This window comes from Bradysia coprophila, unplaced genomic scaffold (genome assembly GCF_014529535.1).
Source record: "Bradysia coprophila strain Holo2 unplaced genomic scaffold, BU_Bcop_v1 contig_350, whole genome shotgun sequence".
Lineage (NCBI taxonomy): Eukaryota > Metazoa > Arthropoda > Insecta > Diptera > Sciaridae > Bradysia > Bradysia coprophila.
In genome coordinates, this window is record NW_023503608.1 from 9602556 (window position 1) to 9625889 (window position 23334).

At 35.2% G+C, this 23334-nt stretch overlaps 2 protein-coding genes across 16 annotated transcripts in view; both read right to left on the reverse strand.

Moving 5' to 3' along the window:
* The window catches only part of LOC119080713 (RNA binding protein fox-1 homolog 2-like), a 152214-nt gene extending 143868 nt beyond the window's left edge, over window positions 1-8346 (reverse strand). For 2 of the 15 annotated variants that reach the window (XM_037189187.1, XM_037189179.1), the window contains exon 1: window positions 8226-8333. In XM_037189187.1, the coding sequence (XP_037045082.1) occupies window positions 8226-8273 (48 nt within the window). In that variant the 5' untranslated portion in view covers window positions 8274-8333. Of the gene's footprint in view, window positions 1-8225 lie in introns of all 15 variants that reach the window. The other 13 variants (XM_037189186.1, XM_037189182.1, XM_037189196.1 and 10 more) reach the window with 12 other exon arrangements.
* LOC119080672 lies at window positions 631-5650 on the reverse strand. Its single transcript, XM_037189102.1, has 3 exons — window positions 5574-5650; window positions 3056-5512; window positions 631-1390 (listed from the first exon to the last, which is right to left on the reverse strand). The coding sequence occupies exons 1-3, from the start codon at window positions 5613-5615 to the stop codon at window positions 797-799; spliced, it is 3093 nt and encodes a 1030-aa protein (XP_037044997.1). The 5' UTR covers window positions 5616-5650; the 3' UTR covers window positions 631-796.
* Window positions 8347-23334: the final 14988 nt, after the last annotated feature.

Sequence of the window (23334 nt, forward strand, 5' to 3'; positions counted from 1 at the left end):
ACTTATCAAATACACAACTTGGAATCTCGGGAGTAATATACTATTACTGGCCAGAATAGCTATTTACGTATCGATCGAGGAGGCCGAAAGAGTTACGTATTAAGTTTTATTTTGCTGCCTACTGGGGACGAAAGTTTTAAAATGTAAGCCATTTTGGGTTTACATTTTTTTCTTTCGTCACGCAGTAGGAAGCATATAAAGGTATTTCCACTACATTGATTGATTGAAGGATTGAATTTGTAGCTAATCCGACTGTCAGACCGAGCGGCGGCAGTCGTTGTTAGTTACCTCTGTAACACTCAGAGGTATATAAGTTCCAGCAACTTGAGTGACGGTCCAGCGCTCCAGACCTTAGACTGGCCTGAAGAAATCTTGAGAGAGAATCAGAACAGTCTCTGGGAAGCTTGAATGGCCGAAAGGTAACAGGAAAACACTTACCCTTCTAGAAGAGCCTGACTGGGATCAGGTCCTGAAACCATGGTCGAGATGTGAAGTCTGAGTCTGAGTCTTATTTAGAATACCATTGGAATTTAAAACTATACTTGTCAATTCTTTGTTTGTGAAAGAAAGGTAATTCAGCCGGTAAATTGTATTGCGTTGCGCATGCAATAGAATCCAAAATCAATCATTTTAAGTAACAGGTTTATTGTATTCAAAATTTTCAAAATACATATTTTGTTTTACAATAATTTGTAACAATCCTTCACATACAACTTTATGTTATTAATGTAGTGTCGACTCCGCTACGCTCAACAACAGCAAGCTGGACATTTAAACTTATACTATAATTCTAAATTCAGAAACCCCGATGTCTATGTACATGTCTTCGGTGATGGCCATGTCCACTGTCATCTTCTATGCAATTACGCCTTTGATTACGGAAATATAAAATTTTTTGTCTTAAAATGTCGAAGAAATCGAAGTTACGACCCGAAAGCTTTCGCTGATGTCTAAATGAGCCTCCACGAGAACTCTTGAGGTTATCGCCCCTGAATTTTAACGTCACTAAGACATTTTCGATATCAAAATCGTCTTCATCGATATCTACATCAATATCGTTGTTGTCATAAGTGTCTGTAAATGACGGTCTTCGACGATGGATATGATCACGTGGGTTTAAGCCACGGCCTTGAACTAGTACATCACGATTATCTACATCCACATCCACATTAACGTCGTTGTCTTCATAGGTACTGATAATTGATGGCCTATAGTTGCCATAGAAATTATCACGTGGGCCTGCAACTATAACATCACGATCGTCTACGTCCACATCCACATTAACATCGTTGTCTTCATAGGTACTGATAATTGATGGTCTATGGTTGCCATAGAAATTATCACGTTGGCCTGCAACTATAACATCACGATCGTCTACGTTCACATCCACATTAACGTCGTTGTCTTCATAGGTACTGATAATTGATGGCCTATGGTTGCCATAGAAATGATCACGTGGGCGTACAATTATGGTATCCCGATCGTCTACGTCGACATCCACATTAACGTCGTTGTCTTCATAGGTACTGATAATTGATGGCCCTTGATTGCCATAGAAATGATCACTTGGTCGAACAATTATGGTATCCCGATCGTCTACGTCGACATCCACATTAACGTCGTTGTCTTCATAGGTACTGATAATTGATGGCCCTTGATTGCCATAGAAACGATCACTAGGTCGAACAATTATGGTATCACGATCGTCTACGTCGACATCCACATTAACGTCGTTGTCTTCATAGGTACTAATAATTGATGGCCCTTGATTGCCATAGAAACGATCACTAGGTCGAACAATTATGGTATCACGATCGTCTACGTCGACATCCACATTAACGTCGTTGTCTTCATAGGTACTAATAATTGATGGCCCTTGATTGCCATAGAAATGAGCACTTGGTCGAACAATTATAGTATCACGATCGTCTACGTCCACATCCACATTAACGTCGTTGTCTTCATATGTACTAATAATTGATGGCCTACGGTTGCCATAGAAATTATCACTTGGTCGAACAATTATGGTATCCCGATCGTCTACGTCCACATCCACATCAACGTCGTTGTCTTCGTAGGTACTGATAATTGATGGCCTATGATTGCCATAGAAATTATCACTTGCGCCTGTAATTATGACATCACGATCGTCTACGTCCACATCCACATTAACGTCGTTGTCTTCATAGGTATTAATAATTGATGGCCTATAATTGCCATAGAAATTATCACTTGGTCGAACAATTATGGTATCACGATCGTCTACGTCCACATTCACATCAACGTCGTTGTCTTCGTAGGTACTGATAATTGATGGTCCTTGATTGCCATAGAAATGATCACTTGGTCGAACAATTATGGTATCCCGATCGTCTACGTCCACATCCACATCAACGTCGTTGTCTTCGTAGGTACTGACAATTGATGGCCTATGATTGCCATAGAAATTATCACTTGGGCCTGTAATTATGACATCACGATCGTCTACGTCCACATCCACGTTAACGTCGTTGTCTTCATAGGTATTAATAATTGATGGCCCATGATTGCCATAGAAATTATCACTTGGTCGAACAATTATGGTATCTCGATCGTCTACGTCCACATCCACATTAACGTCGTTGTCTTCATATGTACTAATAATTGATGGCCTACGGTTGCCATAGAAATTATCACTTGGTCGAACAATTATGGTATCTCGATCGTCTACGTCGACATCCACATTAACGTCGTTGTCTTCATAGGTACTGATAATTGATGGCCCTTGATTGCCATAGAAATGATCACTTGGTCGAACAATTATGGTATCACGATCGTCTACGTCCACATCCACATCAACGTCGTTGTCTTCGTAGGTACTGATAATTGATGGCCTATGATTGCCATAGAAATTATCACTTGGGCCTGTAATTATGACATCACGATCGTCTACGTCCACATCCACATTAACGTCGTTGTCTTCATAGGTATTTATAATTGATGGCCCATGATTGCCATAGAAATGATCACTTGGTCGAACAATTATGGTATCCAGATCGTCTACGTCGACATCCACATTAACGTCGTTGTCTTCATAGGTACTGATAATTGATGGCCTATGGTTGCCATAGAAATGATCACGTGGGCGTACAATTATGGTATCACGATCGTCTACGTCCACATCCACATTAACGTCGTTGTCTTCATATGTACTAATAATTGATGGCCTACGGTTGCCATAGAAATTATCACTTGGTCGAACAATTATGGTATCTCGATCGTCTACGTCGACATCCACATTAACGTCGTTGTCTTCATAGGTACTGATAATTGATGGCCCTTGATTGCCATAGAAATGATCACTTGGTCGAACAATTATGGTATCACGATCGTCTACGTCCACATCCACATCAACGTCGTTGTCTTCGTAGGTACTGATAATTGATGGCCTATGATTGCCATAGAAATTATCACTTGGGCCTGTAATTATGACATCACGATCGTCTACGTCCACATCCACATTAACGTCGTTGTCTTCATAGGTATTTATAATTGATGGCCCATGATTGCCATAGAAATGATCACTTGGTCGAACAATTATGGTATCCCGATCGTCTACGTCGACATCCACATTAACGTCGTTGTCTTCATAGGTACTGATAATTGATGGCCCTTGATTGCCATAGAAATGATCACTTGGTCGAACAATTATGGTATCCCGATCGTCTACGTCGACATCCACATTAACGTCGTTGTCTTCATAGGTACTGATAATTGATGGCCCTTGATTGCCATAGAAACGATCACTAGGTCGAACAATTATGGTATCACGATCGTCTACGTCGACATCCACATTAACGTCGTTGTCTTCATAGGTACTGATAATTGATGACCCTTGATTGCCATAGAAATGATCACTTGGTCGAACAATTATGGTATCCCGATCGTCTACGTCCACATCCACATCAACGTCGTTGTCTTCGTAGGTACTGATAATTGATGGCCCTTGATTGCCATAGAAATGATCACGTGGGCGTACAATTATGGTATCCCGATCGTCTACGTCCACATCCACATTAACGTCGTTGTCTTCATAGGTACTGATAATTGATGGCCCTTGATTGCCATAGAAATGATCACTTGGTCGAACAATTATGGTATCACGATCGTCGACGTCCACATCCACATTAACGTCGTTGTCTTCATATGTACTGATAATTGATGGCCCTTGATTGCCATAGAAATGATCACGTGGGCGTACAATTATGGTATCACGATCGTCTACGTTCACATCCACATTGACGTCGTTGTCTTCATAGGTACTAATAACTGATGGCCTATGATTGCCATAGAAATTATCACGTGGGCCTGCAACTATAACATCACGATCGACTACGTCCACATCCACATTAATGTCGTTGTCTTCATAGTTGTTAATAATTGATGATCCGTGGTGATGGTGGATCTGGCGTCGAGGGTGCACAAGTGTATCTCCTTTGCGATGAAGAGACAGTCCTCCTAGCAAGTTAGTTCCAACGCCAGCTAAGCCGGTTACTATATTTAGAGTAGATCCAGTCAATCCTGATAGTGTGCCTGTTACTCCAGCAACAATTCCAGTGACGCTGCTGATTGTACCAACAAATGTCGAAGAAATTGTTGATAAAGAACTTGCAACATCTCCAACGACCGCAACAAAGTTATCAGTTACTGACAATACAACGTTTACAAGCCGTTGAGTAATTTCGACAACGGCATCAACTGCAACTGTAACAGCAAGAACTACTGTTTCAAGTGTTCGGCTTACTGCTCCCAGAACATTTTGTAAGACAGCTGCGGCTATAGCAAGAACCCTTTCTACCACGAAGAGCACAACGTTTAGAATAACCGTGAGAGCTGCAATAGCTTCTGCGACAATTTCCGACACATTTCCGACTGATACAGTTACAAAAGTAATTGCATCGACCAAAGCAGCAACTGAATCTCCTACAAAACCAAAACAATCGTCTATTTCATTGTTGTGTTTTCTAGCTGAAAGTCTGGAGACTCGATCCAAAACCACGGTAAGAGTTCTGGAAACAGACAATATGTTCTCAGATACGATTCCTGACGAAAGTCCCAAATGCGAAGACAGATTGCCAACAGTTCTTGTTATTGAATTGAAAATAGAACCCAATGAACCAATGAATAAAGTGGCAGCTTCGGAGGCTGATCCAGTAAGAGAATTTACTATGGATAGTACTCCATCAAGTTCCCCGGTCACACTGCACAATATCGATCCACTTGCTCCAGCAAATGATTTAAAAGACGTACGAAGGCTCTCTGTGGTTCTTGACACACTGATGCCGATGCCACTGAGTGAACCAGTCAGACATCCTAATGGTGAACTTAATTCACCTGCTCCTCCACGTGTGCTTCCTAAGGATCTCGATTTAAATCTATTATTCAATCCTGTGGTTCTTGTCGTCGTCCTTTCAAACTTTCCACGTGTTCCATGACTGCCTGATCCACCGAATAGTGGAGTGGCTATGGTGTACTGTATAAATCAAACGATAATTTTTTAAGACAATGCAATTATTTAAAAATATTGTAATTACCTGGATAGCAATTAATAATATCAACACCACCGCTAACTTCATTTTAACCTTCTTCTTTGCGTATACAGCGATAAGTTTTTAATAAAGAAAAATTATTGATCAAAGGACTTTTATACTGATGTGATTGTTTATTCAAGATATTTTGTAAACCAGGAAAATTCGAAAGTACGAATAATATTTACATTAAAAATTTCTTGTTTTTGTTTATTTTTTCAAATAATTTATTATATGACGTGAAGTGAAGGCAGGGCCGAACTGGCGACCGAATTGGGCGTTACGAACAAAGGCGTTGGAACGCGTTCCATTAAAGCGGTTGAAAAAGAATACTTTTTTGACCAACAACCACAGCGAATGACAAAGGTGTTCATATGTGCATTAAACAGAAACAACGCACTTCAAGCAAAAGTGCTTCGAGTGACAGCTGTCAAATAGAGTACTACTTTGTATGAAAATTTCTTCCCGATTTTTTACAGTGCCAAAATTGGGTTGATACACTGTCCCATTTCAGTACTCTATTTAGAGTAGCACTCATGTTTGAAGTGCTTTGACAGAATCTATCAATAATCTAGATAAAGACTAAACAAAAATAACAAGCGCTGCAAGCCAAAATTGCAAGACAGATTAATGATTCAGTCATTAAATTAATGTTAAAGTTTTAAAGTTTCAAGTTGGTCTCTTTTCAGTTTATTTAAGAACGGCATAAGGATCCGATAGGAGCTGAATTTTGAAAGGCGCATCTTTCAAGGCCTGATCTCCCAGTGTGTCCAGTGCGAGTGGAGATGACTGCAAATGACCATATGATTTTTTTTCAAAATATTTATTTATCGCAGGCCAGATGTTACAGGAAAACGTAATTAATATTAATTTTTTATTGATTTCCGTTATAAAATTCATAATCAATGTTTCTGTTTACATTGTAAACAAGCTTTTATAAAACGTCTGCTTGGGACATTCTATTTATTTATTGTTCTCTTTTCCATGTCTCTCCTATAAGTACATCTCATTCACCCTTAAAACGTTTTATTTCAGATTTACGATTTATGCAAAGTGTATCCTCGGCTATCGACGTAAAGACTCTACAGCTGTAAGCAATGTTAAGATTGGTTGAAAATAACTGTTCTTCCGGTTGTTGCAATTTTCTTTATTTAGCTAGTTCAAATTTCTCAACACTAAAATAATAATGCAGGCATTAATGTTACAGCCGCCTATTCTGCATGACAGATTCTGCCAAAAATTATAAATTTCTCGATCAGACAGACAGATTTATAAGACAGAAAATACAACTATCAAATTGGGAGCTACAACATCGGTGAGGTGAGATACGGAGAAGGTTCATGGCTCCCAATATTTACAGTGGCAGCTTTCTACATCCAAATACAATAATACATTAAAGATACCTAAAATATGTACGCTGCAATAAAGCCTTCAGGCAATCAAGAGTAAGTTTTTTAAATGAATAAGAGAAGCAACTATAACAGAGGTGCACATTAAAAAAGTATTAATAAATCTCCCTGACTAAAGGCACTCTCTTTAATCGCATAATACAATTTTTCAATTGTACCGTGCGAAATGGTTATTATTTTGGTAACACAATAAGAAAACTTTCTATTTTTATTCTACATTTTGTGGCAAAAAACCGCTTCTTTTAAACAGAAAAACTTTTTGTAGAATTTGCAAAGCGATTGCTATATAGAATGATAGCTATTATGTTTTGCACCGAGATATGCGATGAAAAGCATATTACGTTATGGGTTTTTTCTATCCTTTCGTAAACAATTGAATTGTTGAAATTTTAAAGACTATTGTGGATTTGCGTAAAAGCATTGCATTGAGATGGCACAGGCTCGAGCAAAATGTTGATTTGTTTGAATATTGTTGTACTGAAAGATTTTCATTTTTATTCGAATGCTACAGAATATAGAATAGAGACACAAGTAAAGGTGTATGGGCTAGGGACTTACATTTACTTTGTAAATCCGATTAGTAAAATGGAAAATATTTTTCCACAAAATTTTCTATTCTAACAACTTTTATGTGTGAATTTTGAATTGAAAACAAGATTAAATTTGAAGAATTCTTCCCGCTTTTTCGACATTGAAGCAGAAGCATTAAGTAAGTAAGTTGAAGGCATTAGAAAACTCTTCAAACGTTAAGACTTTTGAGCTGTCGATTTATGTATTTGACTTTTATTCTGTTCATCCTGTACAAAGCGGTTCAGTGGTTAAAGTGGTGTCATACCAGACACTCCTTCGGAAATGGTCTAATAAACATAGTCTTTATCTTTTATCGAATGTCGTATCAACAACTAAAAAAAGTAATGACCTCCAGTGAATGTGTTTTTATAAGTATATTAAAACAAGCCGCGATACTTTGAACAAAGGAAGTAATAGATTTACTGGATAGGTCGACATTCTCTTGCCGATGCTGAAGGGTCTATCAATCAATTTTAAGTTTATTAAATAGGACGTACGACTAGTTGTCCAGTCATACATGTACTTAGGCCGTCAGTGGGTCCATTGTGCTAATTTTAAGTTTGGACTTGATTACTAACATCTTCACTCGGTAATTCAAGAAAAAATCGTTTCTTTTTGACATATTGGCACCACAGAATAACATCCTGAAAATAACAAACACAAAAATCTCTCTACTTACTTGTCTGAAATCCATTACCGGTGATGGTTTTATATCGATTGTAGACATTGGATGAAAAAAATACTTCCGGTCAATCGTCTGTTGTTGTTTGTGGTATATTTTTTTTTCAGATTGTCATTTGATGACTTACAAACTAGGGGAATGTTGGTTGATGAGCTGCGGAATGAAAAAGAAATCAGCAAATTAGCTTCATAGCATTGGCATTAAGGGCTTCTTATTTTCTCGGTAAGGATGCAATTTTCTTCAATATATTTTCTATTTTCCGAATATCGTTTAAGTCCAGAAAATTAACGGAGTCAATCAATAAGTTCTCATCGGATAAAAAATAAGAGGTAAAGTTTCTATTCGACAATTTGAGTGCAAAGTTAAGTGGTCTTTAAGTGGTGCACGTAGAAGTCGTGATGAAAGAAAATCTTCAATCCATGAAAATAAAAACTTATATCGAGGAGGTATCAAAAAGAATTTTAATTTTCTATTCGTTCCACTATCTTCCACTACAGAATTACTGTAAGAGATGCTTAAGATCTATTCAAACATCAATTGAATGTTTGAATGGAATATAATTTCAGATTCAGATTCTAATACCCAATAAGAAGATTGAATTTCATGACGAAATTGGCTCGAATCCCTTTTTAATACGCAACTACAATGATATAGCTTTATTACCTGTAATTCCAGTACTGGATAAGTCGCCTTATATGCTCTATTCATAACAAATGTACCCGAGACCGAAAATTTACTTTATCTTGCTGTCTACCCTTATTTGTCTAGATAAACGCAAATGAAGAGGTAAAAGTAGAAAGATAAATGAATTCAACCAAAGATGCTACAATATCTTCAAAGTGAGCAAAGTTTTGTCTTTCGGTTGAGATAAAAGTATCTCATTTAATTTACAACGTTTGGTTGCGATGGTGAAAAGGGTATGGTTGGTATATGGTATAGTGACGTTGACAATTTTTCCAGTAAAATATTTTGCTAATAATAACGTAACCTATCCAAATCTGCGTACTAAATTTCTATTTAAAAACACTAAATTTCATATTTTTAAGATGCTGTGTTTTCTGAACCCTACACGTAAAGCATTCTACGTAGGTGCACACACACAACGACCAAAGCTATTTATAGTAGGTATTAGTCAACGGAATGTTCACTTTGGCCATATATAAATGGATTGCTTTACTCCTAACTGTTTCCTTTCTCTCAATATTACGTTGGCAAATTAGTTCGGTATAATTACATTGAGTTGAATAGATGAGGACCTAATAAAGCTCTTATTATGTGTATGATGTCATCAATGATGTGTATTGTATGTGAATTTCAGGTACATAATTGAGTTCGTCGTTTGTTGTTTACGTGACTGGACGAAATGAAAAAGAAATAAAATTGTACCATCCTGGTTCGGTGAACAGAGCTTTTCTTTTATTTGTTGCTGCTACGCGTAGTAAACATAATTATCATCTTAAATAGAATAGACTGTTCGACAATGAAAGATGGGGACTGCTATGGAGAAATCTAGAGTATTTTTGTAAAATTTCTTGGGTAAATTAAAGACCAAAATTTGTGGTCAATGTATATTCAATATCAATATAATGTATCATACGCATGCATATGTACGTTATTGAATTGATAATCCATAAAATATCATGGACCATCACTTTATTTCTCCATAAATGTCTCAGTTCTCTAACCCATAAGCGTGAATTATAGATGATGTGTTATTTTATGTCATGTAATGTAATATCACCTGATATATGTATCACCCCCACAGAAACAATAAACATTATTGGCTAGCGGGCAGTCACAGTTATGACAAGCGTTCCTAATGCCAGTAAATAAATAATATTGACTCCGATGCTAGTGATGATAAGAAACACGAACATGAACATTAAGCCATTAATGCCGATAAAGGGGAATAATTAAGCGCCGCGATGATGATTATAAATTGATATTTCGTAATGATTGAACAACTATTTCTGGATTCCCATACAAGACGTAACGAAGCAAAACTTTTGCTTGGACAAAATTTCGATATAAAGTAGATTTTATAGTTGTGCCACTGGGCCAGCTGCCTTTACTCTCAGACCAAGGACTAAAAGTATATATTTTAGCGTGTGAGAGGTTTCCAGAACGAACTGAAGGCGACTTCTGGAATCGAATACGCTAAAAAAGACTTTTGGTTCGTGGTACGAATTGGTATTTTTCATATTGGACGGAGAAAAAGTTTTTGGTCCCAGATATGAAAAAATATATTTTCAAAGTTTCATAACGTGTGTCATATCAGTAAACGTACAGCATGTATAAGCACTTCGTGTGCAAACGTGATCCACGTTTACCTTCTTCTAGTATCTCTTAATATCAACATTGGTTGAAGCGCCGCTCCGAGATCAAGAGGTCCCCAGTTCAAACCCAGCACCGAGGGGTGGATAAACATAAAAAACAAGGTTCGAAGGGATAGAAAACAAACATAAATTTGTTGCAAAACAAATAAAATACAGAAAAACAAGAAAAAACACAAAAAAATCGGAAAAAACCGAAGAAAACCGAAGAAAACAAGAAAAAACCGAAAAAAACAAGAAGAAAACCGAAAAAACAACTGTAAGAAACTGAAAAACCAAATTAAAAACAGGAAGAATTAAAAAGAAAACAGAAAAACAAAATTAAAATACAAAACCCGAAAGAACTACGATGTTTTTTTGTTTTTTTCTTTGTTTATAAACAAGAAAAAACAGAAAAAAACAAGAAAACATTTGTTAAAAAAAAACAAGGTTCGAACGGAATTTACGTTTATCCACCCCTCGCTCAGCACCAAACATAAAAAAAATCTAACCAAGAAAAACTAACGATAAAAATGAATAAAAACACAAGAAATAAAAAAAATAATTAAAAATAAACGAAATTTTATGAATCATCAAAATTTCATTTTAGTTCGGATACCAGAGCAAACGTACGAGACGTGTACTAACATACCCGAATTACGATCCGAAAATAGCTGTCTGCCAGCCAATTTAAACGTCCGCTACGTATAGTATATACGTCCAGCGCGTTAACTTTTTTATCATTGTTACTTTTTCATTAGTGGTACGCTTTGTCCTTTGAAACGTGAAACTGCTAAACCAATGAAGTAAAGATTTAGTACTATGGACTACCAATTAGATTAACTTAATAAATTATACGTGATGATGATGCAACAGCATGCATCGTTCGTCAGTGAAAGGCTAAGATTTTTTTTTCATCCTAAAACTTTTCCTAAGTGGAGATCGAGATTCTAAAATTTCTAGGGCCAATGACACCGTTATTTTCCTAACGTATGGTGAAAGGCATTTTTAGCCAATGAGATGTTTTGAATTTGCTTAAAAAAATGCCTTTCAACATAACTAAGCAACAACGTTTTTTCTAAACGACATCGGAAATACACGATGAAGTCGCGATATTTCAACACTAGTTAGGAAAACACATTTATTATATTAGGCAGAATACAGTGACAAAACGAATATTTTGATACCTCTAATAAAAAAAGACTTATTGATTACCACCTCTTGATTATTACAGTTGCTAATCTTCACTGTGGTCCCACTTCCAAGAGAGAAAAAACAACATTTCGAATGTGACGGTATTTTTTTGGGAGGAACTGTGGAACGTCAAAAGCGTTGAAATCAAAAGTGCATTTTTTTTAAATATTTTTGTAAAGCATCACTGACTAAGTGACTATTTTATTTCCCTTTGTGCCGTAATCTTTCGTTAATGGAAAAAAATGACTAGAGCTCAAATTACTTTGTCGAAAATAGCGAGTCACAAGATGTTGTAATAAGACATTTCAATACGAACAGCCTGAGGTATAATATTACATCCTGTTGCCATTTCCAATCATTTAATAAAAGAAGACGTGAAAAGGTCGGATTCATATTTCCGTGCTTCATGCTACTCTCGCTTGTAATATAAAGGAAAAATCAGATTGTTGTATCAAAAAAAATTATTTTACAATTTCAATTTCGTATTATATCACTGATCTGTATGTGATGTATGCTGTCAGGGAAAATCACAAGCTTCTTAAATTATGAGAAAATAAAATAAAAATTCCATGTATTCTGTCGTTCTGTCATACGCGGAAAAATGTTCGGAAAAACCACACCAACATTATGTAAAATAGCATCATAAAGAATAAATAAGGCAAACTGAATTTCATTTCATCTTCTCATCACATGCTTTTCTTTATTTATGCATATCAATACATCGGTCGGTTGCTTTCATAGCCAAGTCAAGTATTCATCAGATGGTAATGGAAAGAAATATATTCCAACACACTGTACCTCGCTCAAGCACGTAAATAAAAAATAATAATAATTTGTATACTCGGTTTGGCTCATTAGTATGTTATTATAAAACTTCTGATGAAAATAGCATCTCGTTTGGATATTTATACCTCAGTTACGATTTTAAACTTTCGGCTCCCAAAATTGACATTTTTTTTACTTTCGGTTCTCTCAGCAAGCATAAAAAACTCAATACGGCACACGAAAATGCTATGTTCTTGTCAATGAAAGTAGATAAGTAGGTATGGCCAGTCCATACAAGTCTAGTGCAAATTTCCACTAGAAATGAGTTCGTTTGAGGTGGCGTCATGCAAATCCGTATGTGCTCCGGCTAGAACAAATTTGAACGTTTGGCCATACCTATGCATATACTTTCATTGGTTCTTGTGACGTAATAGTTATTTGTGTACCTGTTTTCAACGATTAATTTTAGGCAATTTCACGAGTTACCTGAAATCAACAGGGAAAAACAGCGCGGGTTGTAGCCCTAACGAAGTTAGGGCGACAAGCGAAAGTGCCTAAAATAAACCGTCCACAACAGATGCGTATATATCATACTGTGGTCCTAAATTACGAGAAAAAACCCATTTAAATTATCCCCAAGGCATGAAAAGAATCTTACTGCGAGCGTGCTGACAAAGTACTTTTGTTCATCTTCCTCTTCTTAGACTTAGATCCGCTTGAAATAGTTAGCTTGAAATAGCAAAAGGCGTGAAATGAAAATTGTCACTAGGATTTTTTTGCAAGAACATTCCTTCAAAAAACAATTTTTTTATTGCATTTATATCATTTGCTGACTACACACCCTTAAGGGAATTGCCGGAGAAAATGATGGAATTATAAGGAATTGACTGGAAATACGTTAAATTGTAAGGAATTGAAAGTAAATTATAGGAAATACGGATAAGGATAAGATGGTCGGAAAAAGTTAAAATTTCCTGGTACTTTTATCCGATCATCATACTTATCTGTATTTAGTTTTAAAAATTTCATTGAATTTGCTATGTTGTCGCCTTTTAATAGAGCTTTTTGGCGTCTCTTCTTCGCTTAAAGCGACTTCTCCTACATTTCACAGGACCGCTTTTTGGTAGCCAGTCCGGCAATGGGTAATCAGATTACCCCAAAAATGTACAACTTACTGTACAAGCCAGTAATACAACGGCTTGTTGTTGCCTTTATTTATCATGGAATATAATGCAGAATGTTACGTTATTGCACATTTCATCCTAATTAAAAATTGGTATACATGACCAATGACAACGCCTTTGTTCTATACCATACCTAATTGAATGTACCAATTAATATTGTCTATAAATCGAATGGGAAAGTGAATTATAATACGGTGGCGTCTGATCTGGTTACCACAATGTAAAGTTGAAAATGATTACGAATTAATAATTCATTTCGGTGAAACAATAAACTGATTAATGTGTTCGATAAATCGTATTCTTTTTGTGTCGTTTATTGGAAAATTTTATGCCAAATATTTCCGAAATTTCAATATAACTTCCGCGTAATTGAAATTATATTAGCAGTTTCGAGGAAATATGCAAAATTTTTACAGCATATTATTCATGTTTACAAAAACACTTTGAAGACTACACAAAATATCGAAGGGTATCTTATACACAGTTCCGAACCATCCAGTGATGGGAATCAAAATTCAACTTATATTAGGTTGATGTTGAAAAAGACAGCTTGCGATAGATATCCATTCAACATTGATCGGAATGTTTGATGAAGAAAACTTTTCAAAATACAAAAAAAGGACAAAGAGCAAGAGCTTCCCTTCGATGGCACTTTCCGTATAATTTTTCCTTTTAAAACGAAATTCTTATAACGTCGACGACCTTTTCCCATAACTTTCCGAAAATATATCCTGCTTTCGGTGAAAGGATCAACAAATAATCCATCAATGATTCGGAAGTTTGTCTTCTGTTTTCCAGTTTGCTGAATTTTCAATAAAATCGTAGATTTTCAGTACCGAGAACACTGTGATTGCCGAGGAGATTGCATAAAATGTTTCGATTTATTTAGTGCCGTAAAGTTTTCCCTAACGAGAGCAATTTGTGTTGCATAATAAAACAATATACTGGCATAATGAGGTGCACAGACTGGAATGATGTACTGGCTGCATGCATAATGAAACAATGAAATGAATAACTTTTTCAAACAAGAAAAATTTGACAGAATTTCAGAGTCGCAGGATGTGGAAAAAAGCCTTTGTGTGCTATAGGTACAAAGTTTGAAACTACTGTACACAGTACTAGCAATTCATAATTTATTGCGATTGCTGATTTCTTCAAACATAATTTGCGCGAGCTTCGGATGAAGGTCCGGATAATAAAACCAAAACCAAAAACGTGTTGATGCTCATTTGCCAAAATAATACATGTAATCTAAAAGCCAGCTTTCAAAATGTCGTCAATTCCAAAGTATGTAATCACTGAAGGATATGCAAACTAACTAACACACACAGGACCGTACTTTCCTAAGAATTGAAATACAGTTCCATGTTCTCTTCATTGCATAGCAGCTGTTTCAATAGATTTCGTCAAAAGACCTTTCCAACACAAAGGGTACAATTCTATTGAAATTGTAAGGACGAAATCGAAGAGTCTAGTAGGCTAAGGTCTGAATTCGCCCCAAAGTGTATGTATACTTCGCTGGCGGTTTACAGCTGAATTTTTTCATAAAAATTATTTTGACAGACAGGCTTGTATGTAAATCCAACATAACAACGAAAATATTTTTGAATTTTCATTCAAAATTCAAATTTTTAACAGTCAAAAGTTATTTTTATAAAAATAAAATTCAGCTGTACATCAGATTACCTTCTTTGTTTCTTGGTCGATTTATCGTCTCATTTATCTTCCGATCATGTTTTATATAAATACCAAAAAATGACTCTTACACGAGTGATTTTCGATTTAACGTCTAGCGAATCACGAGTCTTCCAAACGATTTGTTAATGAGACAGTAATGATGGGACGTTTTCTTTTAAATTTTCAGGAGAAAAAAATGTGGAAAACAAACAATGTTCGTTGGTAATTTATCGAAACAAAACACAAGGAAATTGATAATCATTAGGGAAACAGGTGAAGTCAATTAAGTATGGAATAAATTGGTAATTGAATGCATCATCAAGATTTCGTCTAAATTCTTTCGGTACTCTTGAATAAACAGAAAATTTTGTAGGTTAATTTAACGTAAAAGAAATCAATTATGTTTGTTAATTTAATTTCGAAATATAAAGAGAAAATCGATGTATTATATAATGGAGGAGAATATGGTCGGTTGTATACAACAGAAAATGTTATGTTCAAATCTTTACCCTGTGAGTTATACACTCGATCTTCAGTTCGTTCGTATATGTTTATATACACGTGTATTATATGTAATAAGAGGCTTAATGATTTTAAGCATTAAATGTTTTATTTATGTGATGAGAAACAACATGAATAATGTAAATTGCGTAAGTCTCCCTCGCTCGGGTTAGTCAAAAAATGTAACAACATCTTGGAGAACACATCAAATCCTCACATCAATCTTTTATATTGTTGTTTTATTTCGACAATCCAGACAGTATTAACATTGTGTTATGCCCGTAAATACTGTGATCTTCCATTGAAATGTTCGCACCCACTGCCAATATATTTGATTCTTCAGCTACAACGGAGCAGTTCTTTGGGTAGATGAATCAGAACATTTAGTGGAAGTTTTAATTAAATTGCTCGAATGATTAAATGCAAACACTACAGGTGTTTTTAATTGCCCAAGTGTGATAGTTTATATATTTATCTGTTTGAAGTTTGTCCTTCTGAGGCAAATCGTATAACTTTTACAATCAAGCGCTTTCGAGAGTTTTTCTTCTGGTGCATTTACACCAGATTTTGATTAATTGATCAATAATTCCGTGTCTTATTTTGTTTAAAGTATCACAGTCATATTGATGCAAAATCTTCTACTTCACTTGTTGAAGCATACGTTTTGTTATATAAGACAACATTAACTGTAGATCATCTGCTATTTTTCATTGCTATCTATAACAGATGGTTCTGAAATATTCGTAGGAAGTAACTTTAACCGCTGCGCACCTACGATGGTGAAAAAAATCCTGCATGGACTTATGATATGTTGCTACTACCACTTAAAGACAAAAAATTTATGTAATGGCATAGTTTTCTCCAAGGTTTAAGGACGTATGAGGTGTTGATCTTCCCAATGTGTAATGTGTAAATCGGACAACTATTTCTGTTTAGTGGAAATATCGATTTTTACCCAAGTTTCTTGTGAGGTGTTCCTTTAAAAACAGCCTCCCGAAATTGGACGCATTTTCCAATTTTTATTGTGCCTATAAACCTAAAAAGGTATTCGACCCTACAAACCAAAAAATTTTTGACGCTTGCATGGGTAGTGGATGTACTTTCAGGCAGGGCTTTCGTTTATTTTAGTCTTAATAAAATTCATAAAATATGACAATTTTTGGAGCGCCAAACTGTAGTGCCGAATCATTTTTCTCCTTCATTGCCAACATTACAAATTATCTGTAGGTACCATTTATTCTCTTGTTTTAATAAATCATATTTTTCAAACATGGCTTGTCATATAAGAGATATATGGCTCCTGTGAAAAGGTACAGCAACAATGATTGACTTTCGAAACGAAAATTTACATCCAAATTAGACAAGACAGAAAGTGTAATATCAAAATTACACTTATTGAAATCAACGACAAAAATCAATGAAAATCACTCATGTTCGTGTATTATGCATAGGTACTTACATGAAGATCTGAAGATTGATAGAATCAAAATATATTGACTTTCAGCATCATCATAAACATCCTCAACATACACCATGTCAATTTTAACAATAACAAATAGTATAAGTGTATACATAAACTTGCATGACAATATAAGAGTGAAGACAAAAAGCTGCGCATGAAATTTGATTTTCGTTAATACGAAAAACATAAAAACACAACACTCAATCAATCATTCACACGTCTGTAAAAGCATAGCGAAAAGAATGTTCCATTATACAAAAAAAATATCAATTTATTGATATTGGCTCAATTCATCCACCCTTTTTTGACTTGTACGTACCTATAAATAATATGTAGAATGTAGATGTATGACACACTCTCAATCATCAACGAATACTGGAAGGCGAAAGATAAATTCAATTTGTTGTTACTTTAAAGGATTTGGCACAAAATGTGTACAATTTGTAACCGCAATTTCCTCCAGTCTAATGTTATCGATGTCGCATTAAAAACAACCTTTGGGACCCCCAGATATACAATGATTACTCGAGATTTACCAATTTTTCTGCCTTTCTGCGAGAATAATGAAAAATTCAATCTTGGTTCGTCTTTCCCATTCGAATATGTGCTAGCCAAATGGAGACAATATTTGGAAAGAATTGAAACCGATTCCACATTGCAGTACATTTATAAAAATATAAATATAGGAAGATAAATTGAGGTGGGGCTTTGTCGAGGGTTTTGCCTTTTCCATGTATTTGTATTTGCAAAGTGAGATTATAAGCAAAAAGTGTCTCTATTTATAGTTCAGCGACTTTGCTTTTCATATTTTCTTTCTGGTATTCGCTTTGTTGCGACTGTTTGATTCAATATTTTTATTTGAGATTCGTGACAAAAACGTTGTGTCATGAATCTCAATTGAAAACGACTCGCTTTTTTATTGTTTCATTTGGTTGTACTAATCTCCATCGTTGTGAAAAGCCGCAATATAAACAAACAAACGGAGTGTGTGACATTAATATGATTGCACTAAAATAACAAAATCCAATGTTTCAGTGACGAAAAACGTTTGTTTGATCGTTCAAGCTTGAGAGGAAGGATGAGAAAATGCTTTTTCTTGTGACTATTTGTCTCCACATTTATGAAAACGTAGGTTTTCCACATCAATGGCTAAAATTCTAGTAGAACTCTCTAAATAATTAAAAGAAAAAACAATGAAAATTGTGGGATTTTCTTTGTACTTCTTGCTTTGAGTTATTGACAATAGTAAATTGACAATGAAACTCGAACATATAATACAAAACAAGACGAAGAACTATTCATCGTTCCATAATGCATTGTCTTTTTCTTGTGTTTATCGCTTCTTCTCTTTCGTAAAGACCCCTCTGAATTGAATAGAAAAAGCTCCAATTTTCGAACAACATAACATAAATGACCAAGGCAAAAATAAAAATAATGACGGTGCTGTTCCTATCAAACGTTCATCGCACACTTTCGGATATGACAACATCCTTGAGGCACATCAAAAGTGGGATGAAGGAAACAGAAAAAAACCTCGTCATACAGTCCCGCGTTATTGAAAAGCTTACGGTGAGCATATCATATTTTGTATGATTGGATGAACTGTCATGGAAGATGATATGGGTTTTTGTAATTAATTCCTCAATAAATCTTTTCGTGGTTATTTTAATTGAATATTTCACCAAACGTCTCTTCGGTTATTAAACTTGATTCAGGTTTAGCATTCGCTTTTTTTTGTAATAATTCGTTTACGTATGTTGATATGATTGATGACGAACGAAATGTATACATGTGTGTGGATATGGATTTATAATAGCCGAGTATTATGCCCGTTTAATTTGTGAAGGAATGGATAGATCGATAAACGAAGATGTAGAACTTACTAGTCCAAATCGATTTTTAATCATCGTTTACATTTGAAATATTTTGGTGAGCTGTTATTTTATGTCTATGATAACAAAATTTGTAGCTAAATGAATTACAACTATTTCTAATTGAGTTTAATATGCTAGCTCGAACCGTTCAGAAGCCACTAGTCATCTAGTACTGTTCAAAATAATAGATCAACTCGGGCTATTGATCTATTACATTAGATACCTAAACGTTTATTCAAGAAGTAGAACACTAGACATTAATTTAAATAATAGTAGTGTTGTTGTTCGATATGACCGTTGTCATGTATTCGTCCAACTTTTTCCTTGACCGTGCCAAAACCCACAATTAATTTAAATAAAAGAAGTAATAGATTTAATCTTAATGTAACGATACGCTTGCCGCTAATGAAGGTTTAGCCAAATCTATGAAAATTGATGTTCAGTTCACTTTATAAATTATAAAGTTTAAAAAAGTCACCATAGACACTCACTAAAGATTGAGGTCTTCTCCTTTGAGAGCGTGACATACTTTTACAATAAGGTAACTTTAGGAAAACGTATCTACTATGTTATCTTAGGGGCCATTCAAATAGTGCGCACGCACCTGAAGAGTGTTTCCGAAAATCGTGCAAACGTGTGCGGTCTAGAGTGGGTGTTTCCAAAAAGCGTGCGCACACTTTTTAAGAAAAATTATTTTAGTTTCACTTTGCAATTTTGAGTTATTCTTCAACAAACACTCTCTATCTATCTCGTAGCTCCGCTCTTCCGCTTCAGACTAGGTCTTCTTCTGGCTGTAGAAATTTTGAAAAATTTGTTATACCTCAGTAAACGCGAAAATAAGAATTGTCTGAAGTGGAAATGCGGAGCTACGAGATGAAGAGAGTTTACGTTTCATTGAAATGACCAAACTGTGAGCGCGTACAGCAATTATTCCATAAGGTTCACTGGTGAACCGTCAAGAGGATAATGACAAGTTTCATTAAGCCGTTCAGCAATTCGCTTTCGTTCTCAAATTTTCTTACATTTAGAGAGCAAACAGTAATTGTTTTTCGTTCAGTTAAAACTGTCAAAGTTCACTATCTATGTGTCGCTCTCCTCTACCTATGTCGGCAATATTGTTAAAACTATCAAAAATGCATCAGTGATTGTTATCGAAGAATTACTGCATGTGCTCTTAAAACATTCAAATTCATCAAAATCAATCGATTCAGATGGCTCGGTCATGTACAAAGAATGAACAAGGAACATGTACCACTGAAACTGCTAAATACAAATCCCGATGGAAGACGCAGACCAAGAAGACCAAGAGCGAGATGGAAAGATGCAATTGAGTCTTATCTAAAAGTACTAAGAGTGAGCGACTGGAGAACGTTGGCGCGGAATAGGTTGGAGAAGATTGCTGGAAGAGGCTTAAACCAATAGTACGTTGTAGTGCCCGCCTAAGTAAGTAAGCAAGCTCTTAAAACATTAGTGACAGTTCTCACAACTCCACCCATATCGCTGACATTGGAAGAAAAGTTTAAGGTTGGAAAACCTTGGAAAAGTTAACTCTCAATGAAACTTGACAGCTCTCACCAGACGATTAACTGAACGAAATATAATTACTGTATTTTCCAGACTAAATATTGACTCATTGTTCGATTCTGAAAATTTCGTAAAAAAATCGGTCGATTTGAAAATCGACATCGGTAAACGGCGATTCTGACGAATTACAAGTTTTTTCATTTCGTGCGAATACGTATGCCACATTTTCAACAGCATACATATATTTTCAGACATCTCGGTCTATTTTACGCAGCTTCTTGGAATTTACTGTCACAGAAACGCTGGAATTGAAAATTGTAAAGTCTCGTTTTTTCTGCATTTCTGGTCGACTTTTGAACGATTTTTGAACTTTCAAAAAACCCAAAATTCGTGCGCACTTTTAGTGGGGGTTTGAAAAACGTGCAAAGACGTGTAAGGGGGGAGGGGGACTCAAATATCGCAACCAAACAGAGTGCGCACTATTTGAATGGCCCCTAAAACAATTTATTTATAAGTAAACTATGACGTTTCTGCGCAATACCTTCTGGTGAGTGATGATTTATGGATACGATGAAGAAATACAAGAAGATATGTAGCTTAGGAGTAAGACATTTTCCGAACACACAATTTGTTCATACCTATTGATTTCGTCATTGTTGAGAAATTTATTCCACTGGGATTGCTGACACATAATTTAAAAGAGAGCAGAAAACTCTACTCGAGAAAACCGTCAGGGAATTATTTTAAGATATCAGTATATACTTCAAATTTAAAGCTTAGGGTATGTCTGTAGTGTTCAAGGTTCACCAAAGAATATCGTGCACACAATATTAGTGCGATATGGTTGTTATGCTTGTGACACGTACATTATACACTGTAGGCGTATTCTAATACATGTGACACTAATGTTTTTGACATTCCTACTATTCTTTTACTAAGCTAGGTGCTTCGTTGGCACACTTAGAAACGACATCATCTAAGACTTACACTGCTATTGCTTTGCTATCAACATTCAACGAACAGAAAAATAATTCGAATAATCTACTGCAGCGCAGCTAATCGAAAGAGGTAAATATAAAATAAATCTAAATTTATTGTCTGTGTAATTTACTTAGGGCACACTGGTAACTGTCTCACTATCGAGTGGGATCATCTTCATACCACTCGCTGGTAAAATACAAACATTTTATTAAAGAAAATGTGAACATTATTGTTGTTTTCAATTAAAGATAATTGTGAGACGTCCGTGTTCTCTGTATAAAATATAGTCCTTTTCCCTTACGTTGGTGATGTAATTTAATGCTAACGCCAACAATGGTTTTGTCGTAAAAAGATTCTACTCGGATCATCGATGCAAGAGAAAAGTTTCAGAATGAAAAGATATTTTCTGTGTTTCGAAACGTAGAGTAACTGAGTAGTTGTTGAAGACAACTGAAGAAGTTTTAGTTCTTGTTTACAATATTTTTAGTACGAAAATTAGCAAATAAGTGAAGGTTTAAATTGCTAAAGTTTGTAGGAAAATTTAATTTATAATAGAACTCATCGAATTTCCATTACGCGCAGAAATTTAATATCCATAACTTTTACCGAATCTTTCAAAGTTGGTGTAGCTATTTAAAATTATAATTTCTTCTGTTCAATTCAAAGGGAAAATATTTTCTCCAATGTTTTTGTAACTGAATTTTTGTTCAATATTTACAGATGTTTCGTGAATGGAATATTTTATGAATTTTGATACCAACTCATAGAAAGGAAAATGAAGAAAATGATAATAAAATTTTCCCAACACATGTTTTTCGGTCATATAAATACCGTACTTATATTTATGTTTCACTTTACATTTGTTCAATGCATTTCGAGGAATGTAAATCCTGTAAGTGCTGACATTCTACATAAATCCCTTCCATGAAATGTTAGTCAAACTAACAATGTATTGTATGTATGTACTTCCCGAAAATGGTTTTACATTTTCAGAAAAGCTGTGCATAAAAAACCTAAAATTCTGAAGCATTACAGAAATGAAATTCTTCTGGAAACCTTTTGCCAAGTGAGGTTGCTGTGAATACAACTAAAATATACAGATGTCACTGGGTGTGACGTTTAGAGCTTTAAGCCGGATAGAACTAACATAGAACTTGAAGGGAATGAAGGGAATTCTCAAAGTTTCTTGATTTTCTCGAATTAGAGAAATTTCAAGAAATTCCAGAAAATTCAAGAAATTCGAGAAATTCAATTTTAAGAAATTCGAGAAATTGCGAGAAATTCAAGAAATTAGTTTCCAAAAAGTAGGCCCTGGAATGAAGTTAGCAGAACTACACGTTTGGAAAAAAAAACTTTCTACGATTTTGTAAATAGAAAAACCGATTAGTTAAATCATCCGGAAAACAGTTTTCCTTAGCGAATACTATACCGGTTTCCGGGAGCCTTTGCGAGGAAAATATACTATACTTAATGGTTAAGAGATAGATTTTTTTTGCTTGTGTGGTGTCACGCTTCACAAAATCAAATTTCCAAAGCAGTGCTGGAATTGTGTTTGACCAAAATCTGTCAAGCCATTTCGTTCTTAAAACGTGCTAACATCGAGAGTATTTGGAATCTAACGATATAGGAGAC